Source organism: Nomia melanderi, chromosome 1 (assembly GCF_051020985.1).
Source record: "Nomia melanderi isolate GNS246 chromosome 1, iyNomMela1, whole genome shotgun sequence".
Lineage (NCBI taxonomy): Eukaryota > Metazoa > Arthropoda > Insecta > Hymenoptera > Halictidae > Nomia > Nomia melanderi.
The window spans coordinates 15,673,162-15,687,050 of NC_134999.1; the positions used below are offsets into that span (position 1 = coordinate 15,673,162).

General features: G+C 34.5%; 1 protein-coding gene across 1 annotated transcript in view; it reads left to right on the forward strand.

The window, feature by feature from the left end:
• apolpp (retinoid- and fatty-acid binding glycoprotein apolipophorin) overlaps positions 1-11,173 on the forward strand; it is a 61,658-nt gene extending 50,485 nt beyond the window's left edge. The window contains exons 20-26 of the mRNA XM_031986029.2: positions 476-633; positions 2,115-2,298; positions 3,197-3,335; positions 5,590-5,805; positions 7,169-7,414; positions 8,246-8,449; positions 9,244-11,173. Coding sequence (XP_031841889.1) covers positions 476-633; positions 2,115-2,298; positions 3,197-3,335; positions 5,590-5,805; positions 7,169-7,414; positions 8,246-8,449; positions 9,244-9,273 — 1,177 coding nt within the window. The 3' untranslated portion in view covers positions 9,274-11,173. The remainder of the gene's footprint in view (positions 1-475; positions 634-2,114; positions 2,299-3,196; positions 3,336-5,589; positions 5,806-7,168; positions 7,415-8,245; positions 8,450-9,243) is intronic.
• Positions 11,174-13,889: the final 2,716 nt, after the last annotated feature.

Below are 13,889 nucleotides of genomic sequence, written 5' to 3' on the forward strand. Positions count from 1 at the left end.
GAAACAATGTTAAATATTTCTAGTAAGAAACTGACACTTTGCACTTCTGAGTGCAATGAAATGGGAAATGGGACTAACTAAGAAGAAGAAACCAGACAACTAATTACAGTGCAAAGGGTTAATCTTCTTTATTCGAATGCGCTCTAATATTTCCTCATTCTAATGCTAATATAACGTCTATCTACATAATACTAATAAATGATCTACAAACGCGACATCTTATCATTTCCTCTACTCATCTGTTATTCGTTACTTTACCTCTCTCGCTGCATTTATTGCGTCGTTTTACGTTGCATTTACTGCCGCAAAGGAAAATACGGCGAGCGGGACGCGACTTCATCTTTTTATGTTCCGGAACGTCCTCCCGGCCGGGACTTTAAAGAGGAATTTCACCGTAACCACTGGTCGCAGATGGGGATAAGAGCGGGGCTGGCGTTTCAACTTTTCGTAACGGGTGTATGAAATGTGATTACAGGTCCTGCTTCAACTATGTCAACCCGAGTTCGTATCGTGACGCCTGCGACCACGCAGTCGCCGCTAACACGGCTGGAGGAGCTTGCTTGATCGCGACGGCTTACCACTATACCTGTTACGAGGCTGGCCTCTTAAGTACCACAATACCGGCAGCTTGCGGTGAGTTCCGTCCTTCTTTGAAGTTTGTTGTAATTTTAAGGTTTGCATCAGGGGTACAGTGGGCAGAAACAGTAAAATTGCTGTTGAATTCCGGGTTGAGAGAATTATAACAACACTTTTAAGATAAACTCGGAGACTTTATTATGTGACGATCAGTTCCGCACGCAAGTACAAGTAATGTTGTTCTCCATGTGGCAAGATGGGTCTTTATATATGTATATAGTCAGGGGGTGAATAATGGAAATACAAAGCCTAGAGTAAGGGCAGAGTGCAGAGGACAGGGCGAGTCAGTAGGTACAGGAGACTAGATGAGTAGGCACTTGAATAGTGTGATTAGGATGTTTGTTGCCGGATGATTCTATGTGTTTATGGGGTGATGAGATGTTGCTGTTGTCGATGAGTTGGTCTTACAACATTGCTATAGGAAGATAAAGAGTACGTTTATTGAGACACGGTTTAACCCTTTCGCGACGGCGCACCTGTACCATTCTTCGCTACTTTTCGCAACAGTGCGACTGACCATTCTTCGCTACTTTACTTCTTCGCTATCAAAACGTGGCTGCCGTATATACACGGCGTCAGCCGCTGTGATGCGCCAAGTGACTGCCGTATATACACGGCACCCGTCGCGAAAGGGTTAAAATACAAGATCTATTCTACGCGATGGTTGGGCTGTGTCCAAGTGCAGCTCCGCTTTCGCCAGCGATGGGACACTTAATTTATAGTTCACCATCGGGCCACGTGCTCTAAGCACTTCTCAAAGAAAACAGCCCCGTGTCGCGCCAGGCGCTCGAACCGAATTTCCTATTACAAATTTGGAGAGATTGCCTCCTAGTACGACAAAGTTCACCATGGAATCATGGCAAATGGGAAGCAGAACGATTTGAGGGATCATTGATGCGTCGATTGTCGGGCGAATCTCGAAGGTTTTTGATGCATTTGTGCTTTCATAGGAAAAATATAGGACATGAATCATTGAGAAATGAAATGACTAGATATTTGGTATCAGAACTTTTACGTTATGTTTAACACGTTCGCAGTAAAAATTTTAATGAGTTGTGAACATAGGGAACAATGCACATGCCGTAGTCCGAGGGTTAAATGCATAATAGTTTCGAAAAATTGAGGCTATGGAATTAAATTCGTGACAATGTGGTTTGTAGATTTTAATGTTATAGAATTCGAGTGAATAAGTTAATAATTAATAATTAGATGTATCTATAATATTTTAGTGAATAATTCGTGATTAAATATATATAATATTTAAATGAGTAATTAATTATATATATATATATATATATATATATATATATATATATATATGTTATTATATATATTATATATATATATATTTAAATTGCATTAATGAAAATACTCGATACGACTGATCCATCGTCTAATTAATTTAACTAATTCGCCCTGTAATTCGTTCTAGTTGCTCACAAGGAGTGCCAATGCAATATTTCTGTCTCCGATTTCAGGGAACTGCAAAGCTGGTGCAGCGACCGTGGACATCGGTGACGCCTTCAGCGTGAAGATTCCCAAGAAAGAGGCCGACATTGTCATTGTAGTCGAACAAGTGCAGCCGAACGAGAAGATCATCAAGGATATGGTCACACCTTTGATAACCGAGCTCAGGGACGAATTGAAGCAGCAAGGAATGACGTGAGTGTCTCATTTCTCGTTGAAAATATAATAAATTACAAGGAATTTCGAATATTCACAACTATTTCGAAGTAATTAGAATAAATCTACTCATATAAACTGCAAATATTCGAACGGAGGCTCAGTCTCCCTGTCGTCGATTTGAATTTCATTGAATATATCATGATAATTAACCAGAAATCGCGTTCAACTCCATGAAAACTGATACTGCATCGTTGGCTGTGCAATGTTCATAAAATTTAAACAAGTGCCCGATAAAATATGAATTTACCAATTTAAACGCCTGTTTTAAAAATACTAACGTCGACGTAATTCAAACTTAATGAGTACAATTACTGTGGCTAATTTGTAAGTGATCGATTTGAAGTTAACAAGTAGAGTTACCATGACTATTTTGTAAATGAAATGAAAATTGCTATATTCTTAATAATAATTGCAAATAAATTAAAATATCCATTTTTTTCGATTCAAGTAACTTTTTAAGCAACTTTAATTTACTTAACGTAATTCGTACATTATTCTTTCAATAATAATAGATGATAATTGAATATAAAGAAGAAAATTGAAAAATTTTATATTTTTTTCAATGCTGTGATAATTAGCGAAGTTGCATAACTGAGTGTCTTTATATAAAACCGAGATTTCTCGTTACCAGTACGCAATGTGTTAACATAAAGTAAAAAAAAATGCAGAAAGCGTAAATTTACGCCTTTCGTACATATCGATGGATATGCGAGGGCGTATATTTACGCCTTTCGTATATATTGATGGACTTTTGAGAGCATATATATATACGCCTTCAGCAGTCAAAGGGTTAATAAAAAAAATTGAACTTGTTAGTCATTGAAACGGCTGTTTCGTTCGATCGTAACTGTACATAACGTTCATATCCACTTAGGGATGTGCGCGTTGGACTCATTGGGTTCGCCGATAAGATGAAATGGCCGCAACACTACACGCTGAACGGGGACACCAACATCAACGGCGAAGTGAAGAACATGAAGTTCTACGAGAAGACGCCAACCGTCAGTTTCGAGGTAATTCCGTTTACTACATTTCATAACTGGGGCAGTTCTGCGCCTGGGAAACCGTGAAACGTTCAATAAAATCTGCTTCCTCGTTCGTCTGTTTTCCCGACATTTCTCATGGCATTGAGACGGTCGAGACAAGTGTTCCATTCGCTGTCGTTTACCTGGCATTCTTCATTTATTCTAATTCGAAGATTAAGGCAAGTTGAATTTATTGGTTGTCGGATAATAGGAAAATTTGAATTTCTTAACAGTCAGATAATGGGAAATTTGAATTTATTAACATTCTAGTGATAATAAAATTTGAAGTTATTAACATTTAAGTAACAACGAAATTTGAAGTTATTAACATTCAAATAATAAAATTTGAATTCATCAAAATTAGAAACAAGCAAAACTTAAAGAGTAATCAAATTTGAATTGATCAAAATTAAATAACAACAAAATTTAAATTGATCAAAATTCGAGCAAAGCTATCATTTGAATGTCAATATATTGAGTGCATCAATATAATAAGCAAAAAACTCTTCACATTAATATCTTCCTGCCAATCCACACGAAACCAAAGCAATGAATTAAAAAATAAATACGCCACTTGAAAAGAATGAAAATGAAAAAAAAATACAGCTCCAGACAAGTTTCTTTAATCAACGATTACACTAGATTAAACATTTCCCTTTAAACATTTCGTTTGCTAAGAACGTTTGTCCGATAACATAAGTGCTGATTCGTATTCCGACAACTAATGAACGTATGTTTACGCGATCCTTTCAATTGCACCAAGATTTAAATTACTGTTTGCCACAGTTTTGCTTTTCACTGTCATTGTGACTCACAATTTCATTAACTCCTCCTCTTTTTCCTCTAGCCAAGGAAAAAATTTATTTCACCCAAAGAAGCACGCAAACATTGAGTCAGATTCTATTATTAAAAGCAATGAATCTTCGTCTCGCTGAAACGATCATTTAAATCGCTGACATTAACGTTTTTCTATATCAATTTACGCACGCGCTAATTGTAAATGGATGTTGATTACGAATTATATAATTCACCCTTGAACCATCCTCTCTCTTCCAGCAATTCCCTTTCCTTCGGAACGCAACAGATTTTTCTGGAATTAAACGTGAAAACAGGGCTTTCACTTCAAAGCTGTTTCGTGTAACTGAATTAAGAGAATTTATGTGCGAAATGAAGAAATTAACACGTTCGCGGACGCGAATGTTATAGCATTTATATTTATTGTGATACGAATTTTATATTTTTTAATTTCCTCAATTTCAGGGTTCGGGCAATTTAATATTAATTTGTTATTATGTACTAAATATTTTTAATGAAATAAATATGTATATAACATATTATAATATTAATATAAATATTTATATATATGAATGAATTTAATTCTATATAGCCTTAACTTTTTATAATTATCGTGCATTTTAACCCTTGGAGTACGGCATTTGCATTTTTCCTATTTTCGCGACTTATTCAAATTTGCACTGTCCCCGAACGTGTTAACAAAATTTCCGCTAAAGAGAAGAGAACTTCAGAGAAAATATTTTCGAGTATCTTCTACTTGTTTCGACAAATTTCTAGAAGCCAACGTTGTTCGGTTTCAGTTTAATGCGTTCTAATCACTTCTATTTCATGTCTTGCAAATTATATTTCATCATGAAGGATGAAAGAAGGTATCTTAATTTTAATTATTAACATCGATACATTTTTCTGATAGAATGAAAAGAACGTATATCTTTAAAATGAATGATTGATTTAGTTAGTTTAACGTCAATTGGAAACGTGAAGTCATTTAGCCAACTATCATCGATGAATCACGCGAGGAAAACAAATTAAAGATTTGACTGATCTTGACGCGGAAGAAAAATAGTTCGTTAATTATGTTAATTAGTACGCAAACGACAGGCGGAACAGTGAACGTAGAGGAACGTGATGCTGATGTTTACGCGATCGAGTTTCAGGAAATCTTTGAACCGTCCAGTTATAGATTAGCTTAACACTAAAACTACCGAGCAGTTCAATTGACTTTTGAAAATTTCGCTATAGAAACTCTAAGAGTGCATCTGTTCGGACTTAAACTGATTTGCAATTCAATTTGCGTAGTGCTAAACGATTTTCTTTAATAATTTCTCAGAGAAATATTTGTTAGCTTCCTAATAATTGCAAAAAGAAGAAATCAGTCATTTGACCGGTCTAGTAGTTAGTGTTAATGATTTTCGCGTGACTCACGAAGGAAAATAATCGATTCCAGGAGACGGAAAAAGCAATTTTGGATATGGATATAACGCAGGAGAGCATCACCAATTCTCTTCAGTACTTGCGCCAGAAATTGGACGTTGAGCTGGGCACCATGAAATTAACCGACGCTTATCAGGAAGCCGTGCGTTATCCCTTCAGACCTGCCGCGGCTAAGGCTGTTATCGGTGTGCACACGAACATCTGCGAGAAGAGCCCCCTCCCTATCTCCGTAAGTATAATTTTTCTTCGAATTTATTAGAAATTAGGAATTAGAGGTTGGAAATTGAAAATTGAAGATTGGGAGTTGAAACGTTCGAGATTGGAACATTGGAAATTGGAAATTAGAAATTAAAGATTGAAAATTAGAAGCTGGAACATTGGATGTTGAAGATTGAAAATTGTAAATTGTAAATTGTAAATTGTAAATTGTAAATTAGAAATTAGACATTGAAAATTAGAAGTTGGAAATTGAAAATCGAAAATTGAAAATTGAAAATTGAAAATTGAAAATTGAAAATTGAAAATTGAAAATTGAAAATTGAAAATTGAAAATTGAAAATTGAAAATTGAACATTGAGCATTGAGCATTGAACATTGAGCATTGAACATTGAACATTGAACATTGAACATTGAACATTGAACATTGAACATTGAACATTGAACATTGAAAATTGAACATTCAAATTTTCAAGAATATAATTCAAATAATAGAATTCCAGTAGAAGATTGTTATTTTAAGTTTCCCTTGCGAAATAATATCACTTCAAAACCGAGGGAAATTAGCTTGCACAATAATTTACTTCCGATGCAATTCCCGCAAACTAGTATCCTTACTAAGTAAAACAATCGATCGAAAACACTGAATTGAATTAAATTCTCATGCGTCAATAAATAAATTCCCGGAATCGTTTTACTCGATCGAAATGACGCATGTTTAATAATCATCAATCTTCCTAAGATAAACATGAACCGTATCATTAAACGATACGTTTCTCGTTACACAATAATTCCCATTAAATCATATTTAACATAACCCAACGCATTTAATTCTACATTTAATAGTATCATTAAATTCAATTGAATATTAACCCTTTGCACTCGGAAGTTTTTCAGTAGAAACATTTGAACATTCTCTAATGAGATAAGAACGATATTTTATGAAACTAACTGAAAGAAAAACCATACATTAGAAACAAAGCTAATTTATTTCAATATTTCTCAAACGAATACGTTATATATATAATATTAAATATCAAATATTATAGTATTAATATTATAGTATTAATTTGACCTGATATAAGAAAATCAGAAACTTTAAAATTCAATTTCCAATTTCGTATTATCAACATACAAACCACAAAAATAAATTCTCACTGTTAATTTACCTAAGATTCTTCTCCATGTTCCAAATAATATTATTAATACTTGAGCAAAAAATAATGGACAATTATAGTGAAAAATAAATTCATTTAAATTGAATATCGTAATAAATTCCTCTTATGTTGGAGAAATCAAACGATTTATTTCCAGTGGATTCGATCGATGAAAATTTGAAGTTGTTTTCGAAAAAAAAAATCTTGTTTCCCTTTTAGCTTCAGCAGATAAGGCTCCTGTTGGGACTGAAAACTTATCGCGATCTCGGGCTCACCTATTACCACATGTTCTACCCCAAAGAGCTCCTCGTATCGGGCAAGCCGCAGAAGAATATCGTCGGGTACGACCAAGATAGCGCGTACACGTTCGCTGACAGCAAAAAGAAGCCACTCACCGGATCCACCGACATGAAGAACGATCTCACCGTCTCGACCACTGACGTCTGCGCTGACTTCGCGGTTTCCGTAAGTGTTCAACAAGTGATCCTTTCCCTATTATTCAAACTATCCAGGAAATATGGCGCGCCGAGAATCATGGCAGTGTACGTCGAAATATGTCAGAAACGAGACGATTCTGCTTTCTACTTTCCTGGAATGGATGATTTATATTTTTAATGGTTTTTTTAGAAAGTGAAATGCATTAGATATGAGATGATTTTTTTAGCTTCGTCGATTATCTTTATTTTGGATTGAGTTTTTAAGCAAGTAGAAATTTTTTAGGAACGAGACGATTTTCTTTTCCATTTTCTGGAATGGATGATCTTTATTTTTAATAGTTTTTGTAGAAAGTGAAATTTATTAGAAATTGGATGATTCCTTTGGTTTTTAAAATCAAGCATCTACAGTTTCAATTCAATTTTTTCGATACTTGTCATAGATCAAATGATTTTTCTCTCTAAAATTAACGATCTCTACTTTCAATCCAACTTTCACATAAATCGAACTTCGTGGAAACTTTCTAAAAAAAGTTCATGATTTCAACATTCTTCAATTGTAATGATAATCGAAACTTACCGGAAGTATAATCATTTTTTCTCTAAACTTCCCATCAAACTAATTATTCTTCTTCACCTCGTTTCACGTGTTGCTTCTCTTTGAAGTTACACTCCTAAATTCGAGTGCTTCAGCGCTTTGAACGATTAAGTACTTATCCACGATGATCAATGAGCGTAAAACAAGATGCAAATTCGAGTGCTCCTTTTGTAATTGTGGCTCACGGTGTCTCTGTTCGCGATCGGGGGAGTGTTTGCCCGATCAAGCGGGAAATGAAACGATCATTATCCAAACTTGTTACAGACGGGCGGAGCGATGTTCAGTTTAGACAACTTCCTGGACGCCAAGCCGCATCAGAAGAAGCAATTTATCCAAGTGGCCGCCAGGAGGGTTGCCGATGGCCTCGCTAATTTAGAACTCGAGAAGGATTGCTCGTGCGAATACCAGTACGGTGTCATTGGGCGTTCTCAGTGCAAAATTGTCGGCCGCAAAGACAAGGAACTCGCGGTAAGAATCTCATTTATTTCTCGTCAGTTTTAATCTCCTTTTGAAAGGAAAACGCATTAATTCATCAAAAATTTTTCTTCCATTTCTGACCTTGCATGACCTTAATAGACACTGTGCAGTATACGAATGAATTTTTTTAGACACACGCTTTTATATGATATAAAAAACATACAAGATTCCATTAAAAAAAATGAAAACATATTAATTCATGCTAAAACAACAAGTATTATACAGGGTATTCACAGAGTGTTCGAAATGTTTCTTCCATTTATGATCTTGCATGGTCTTAATGGACACTGTGCAGTATACAAATGAATCTGTTTAGACACACGCGTTTATGTGATATAAAAAAATATACGGAGTTCCATTTAAAAAAATGAAGGTCACTTTCATATCTAACAAAATAGTATAAACGCAAAAAGATTCCGTACGCCATTGTGTTGCGTACAAAAAACAATATTATCTACTATTTACAAAAAAAAACGCTGGCTAGTAATAATGTTAACACCTTGTACAGAAATTTGTTACTTTCCGTGACATTTGCGACGATTCGTAGTTCACTCAATTAAACGATGATTATTTGAAAACATTTCTATATTATAAACAATACTACCTAATTCGATGACATTCAACCAGCTCATCATGTAATAATCATGATTCAATCAAATGATTTAATACTATATTTCTTCTTTGTATATTTTGCTCAATGAAATCGTGCGGCATTCAACGTGTTAAACACCGATAACACTATCAATCTTAAAATCCATTAATTCCAATTTCATTGTCTGTTACAGAGACACAGCAAGGGAGGAGTGAGAGGTTAAACGAGTGGAGAAAGAAATAAAGAAAGAGAGAGAGAGAGAGAAAGAGAGTGTCAAGCTCTACCAATTAATTTAGGTGTACTGTATTTTGTTACTTGATCGTAATACGTCAGGCGTTATTTTAATACTTTGTAAGCGGCCAGATCCTTCGAGCTCCCAGCGTGGCGCGGGCTCGTTCAATGGAACATGCGAGTACCGAAAACAACGAGTCTATCTTTTTTTGTATATCCGAACATTCTCAGTCGAAATAAAGAGGAGATCGCGTGAACCTTTGCACTCGCCACCCTCGCGTTTCTTCGTCGATCACGATTTTCTGGAACGTGCCGCATGCTCGTCTGGAGCGTACGATTAACCCTAATCATACCACGATGTGAAAAATATTATTGATTATAATATAATATTATTGATTATATATCGATTCAAATATTGTTCTCGTTTATAGGGCCGAAATTTTCAAAGCCAACAAAAACTTTTGGAATTGCAATAGGAGATAGTCAAGAAATTTAAGTAAAAAGTTCAAATGTGACGCAAAGTCGCATCGCGGTCCAATTAGGGTTAAAAGGGGAAAAGTTCGAAATTGAAAGCAAACGATGGAAGTACAATAGAACCTCGATACTTGTAGGATCGTGTATGGTTCGAGTTTTACCGTCTGAGAATCCGAATGATTGAGTACCGATTTATATAAAATTCTGGGCAATCTATCGATCGAGGAGGATAGTTCGGTAAATCGAGGTGAATGATTGTTAACTCGGTTAATTGTTAAAGAGTATTCGTTGGATTAACTCGGTCAACTATTTTATTAGCTCGATCGATTATTAACCTCTTGCTTTGTAATATCGTGTCGGACTCGCGGTGAAGAGTTTGAAAAGAATTTAACAAGCATGAATATTATTCAATTGTAAATTTAAACAAAATATTATTCGTCTGTTATCAATTATTATAGTTTAGAGGAGACATAGAGTGTACCTAGAATTTTTCTTTCTTTTTAACACGAGATTCACGAACATTTATTGTAGTTTATTCTATTGTTTCCAGAAAAATTGATAATGATTAATTGAATCAATTAAAGCCAACCCAAACATTTACCAAATAATGTTTATAAAATTCAATGTGAGTCAAATTGGCTCATTCCGTAAATCTAATGTTAATAAATTATTAATGGCAAGGTAGTTGTATTCGTCACTGTTGAGAAATAGATTATAAAGCAAGTGGTTGAACTGACTCGATTCATCATTAAATTAACTCGATTAACCAAGATCCTACCGTGCTACAATCATATCGATTTAATTTCACATCCGATCCGAAATGCGAAAACAAACGGAAGATACATGAAAATATTACAACATAGTCGCTCAATGCGGTTAAACCTAGAAAACAAACATCGAGAAATCATTTACAATAGTTTCCAAAATAATTATACATATTCAAAAGCTATAAAAAAAAGCTTGCCGACATACAAAACGAGCAACGAGTAAATCCTTAAATAATTAACAAGAATATTATTTATTCCATTAAAATTGATGGAAATCAGAAGATATCAAATAAACGGTTTAACTGAAATCGACCTCTGAGCGTCTCGTATAATTGCGATCGACGGAAGGGAATCATTTGAAGAAACTTTCTCCTCTCGAGTTGTCGATCCGCAGAATTTTGCGCCGCGTTTCAAATTAGGGTAAGTTCGTTCCGCAGTGTTCACAGGTTCGAGACCGATGACCCACCGTGTGGGTCACGCAAAATCTCACGCGTACGGCCGGCGACTCAGCATGTGGCTCATGTATTCACGATACGATCGGTCTGTTGTTAGCCAGTAATTAAGAGGACAATCAAAATCGGAGGGGTAGAATCTACGATAAGATGTAATATAAATGTATGCTGAATTAAAATGACGAGAATTGTTCGAAAAGTGTTTTTCTTCTTTTATTATACAGTTTCACGTTTTTCGTCGTTAACCCCTTGCCCTATGACTTCCTTCGCAACTGAACTCACAGAGGCATTTGATTGTTCGTGAATCATTAGGAAGAGGGAAAAATTGTACATTTATTTTATATCTACTTTTACTCGGAAGCATTGCGATTAATAATAGAAAAATAATGTACAATTCGGAGTTGGAATAGTTAAAAGACAACAGATGTTTCTCTAAGAAATGATCGAAGACATTAATTTAACGAAAATTTAGCGAGAACTAAATTGAACATCGATTAAAGTCGCAAGAGATACATTCCGCGAGTTGCTGCGAAGGAATTTTTGAAAGTCAATTTAACTGCTTGGTAGTTTTAGTGTTGATAATATTATAACGACGATAGTATTACTATAGATTCTTGTAATTTTCTGATAGTAATACTATAATTACTATCACAAATTTCGAATATTATCAGAATACTATTATTATTACAAATTTCTAATATTATCATAATACTATTATTGTTATTACAAGATTCCAATATCGTCATAATACTATTATTATTATTACAAACTTCCAATATCGTCATAATACTATTATTATTATTACAAATTTCTAATATCGTCATAATACTATTATTATTATTATAAACTTCCAATATCATCATAATACTATTATTATTATTATTATTATTATTATTATTATTATTATTATTATTATTAATTTTAATACTTTACAATACCATTATTATAAAATAGTAATATTATAGTAATCTAACGATTTACTATCACAATTTTTACCTTAAATATTTAGATTCAACATCCATGTCTTATAGTAATTACGTTCGAGCAATTTAGAAGCTTCGGTCATTCGCGATCACTGCGTCAGTCGACGCATTAATTAAGTCGACAACAGATACCTATACGTACGTACACAAGTGTACATCTACACGCGTACTTTTATACCTACGTATGTAGTACATAGTTCCCATATATCGCGAACGGGAGATGCATGTTGCGCCCCGTTCGGGTAATACGGTGCGTCGATTCGATTTACGGTGCGATTTGTACGGCTTACTTTTATTAAATCAAGATACCGATGCTAGAACCGGCCACCGAGCTTAATCTGAATTCAATACCGACCGCCGTATCATTCGCCGTGGTTTCGCGACCGCACGCGCTCTCTGCGCTGTAGCTTTACGAACGAATTATACGGTGCCGCTGTTCTTACGTCGCGGTATTTATTTTTCATTTCAGCTGATTCCGTAATTCGGCTGCCTTGGAACGCGACGAAATGTCTGCTAACCCTTTGCCTTGCGATTTATTGGTCAACTACGACCGATACAACTACTTGCTAATTTTCAGAAAACTGAATTGTAATGGCAATTTTCACTGGGATCAACTTGTATCACTATACATAGAAAAACTCAGATATCATATTGTTATGTAATATATTTTAAATAGATAATCAATTCGAATCAAATTTTATATTTTTTTTCAATGCTGTGGTAATTAGCGAAGTTGCATAGCTAAGTGTCCTTGTATAGGAAAGAGATCTCTCGTTTCCGGTACGCAATATGTTAGCAGTAAACCTACCGAGCAGTTAAATTAACTCTTTGAAATTTCTATATAGAAACTCTAAGGCTACATCTATTGAGACTTCAATTGATTTAAAATTCAGTTTATTTATTGCTAAATTAATTTTTTTAATAATTTCTTAGAGAAACATGTCACTCATTTAATCATAACAAAAAGAAGAAATCAGAAATGGGTCACTTTGACCCGCCGGTAGTTTCAGTGTTAAGAAAAAGAGAAAAATTGTAGGTATATCCTGCATTAATTTTTGCTTTAAGGAACAATGATTAATAACAGAAGAACAATATTTCATTTGAATTCAAAAGAACCGAGTAATATTCATCCCTGTTGAATTCTGTATAAAATCTTCGCCGCGAGTCTGACAGGTTATTCTACGGCAAGGAGTTAATAGAACTACCGAGCATTCAATACGACTGACATGCAGTTTGTAAAAATTGTAACGATAGATTATTTTCAGTTTCTTCGGACATTCGTTACAGTACTCGAGTGAAACAATTCATTTTCAAAATCATTTCGAATATTCTATACTTTTGAGGTGTTGATTGTGAAACAAAAAATATGAAATCCAGTTTTTATGTCATTCGGCAACGAAACAGTTTTATAGCTATTCTTGACTCTTTTCCAGTTTACATGTTTTAATGTTTTAATCTTTTTATTTTTTCTTTACTCTATATTGAGCACAAAATGTTAACGAAGCTGGATAAACGAGAATGACCACTTTTCAGGGCACTTGACAACAAGAAATTTGAGTAACTACTATTCACTCTTCTTCATTCTTCATTTTTTAATTCTTTTATTTTTTCTTTGTCCTGTTCAGTACACGAAATTAATGTTAATTTTACAGCTGCCATTGATTTTTTATATATGTCGAATATACAACAGTGACGTATCTAAACTATTATAAACAATCATTAATTACAATCTTCCGAGTTACCATATTCATTATCGATAAAACTTCGATGAAATCTCGAGGCAGCAACGTAGAAATAATAACGCCGAAAGAATGTACCACGAATGACTATGCAAATGCGAGTTTGTCTAAAATAGATAGGTACACATTATCCTGGACTCGCGAGTCCTGAAAAATGCGATTCCACACTTTCAATTTGGTTTCGCATAACGGA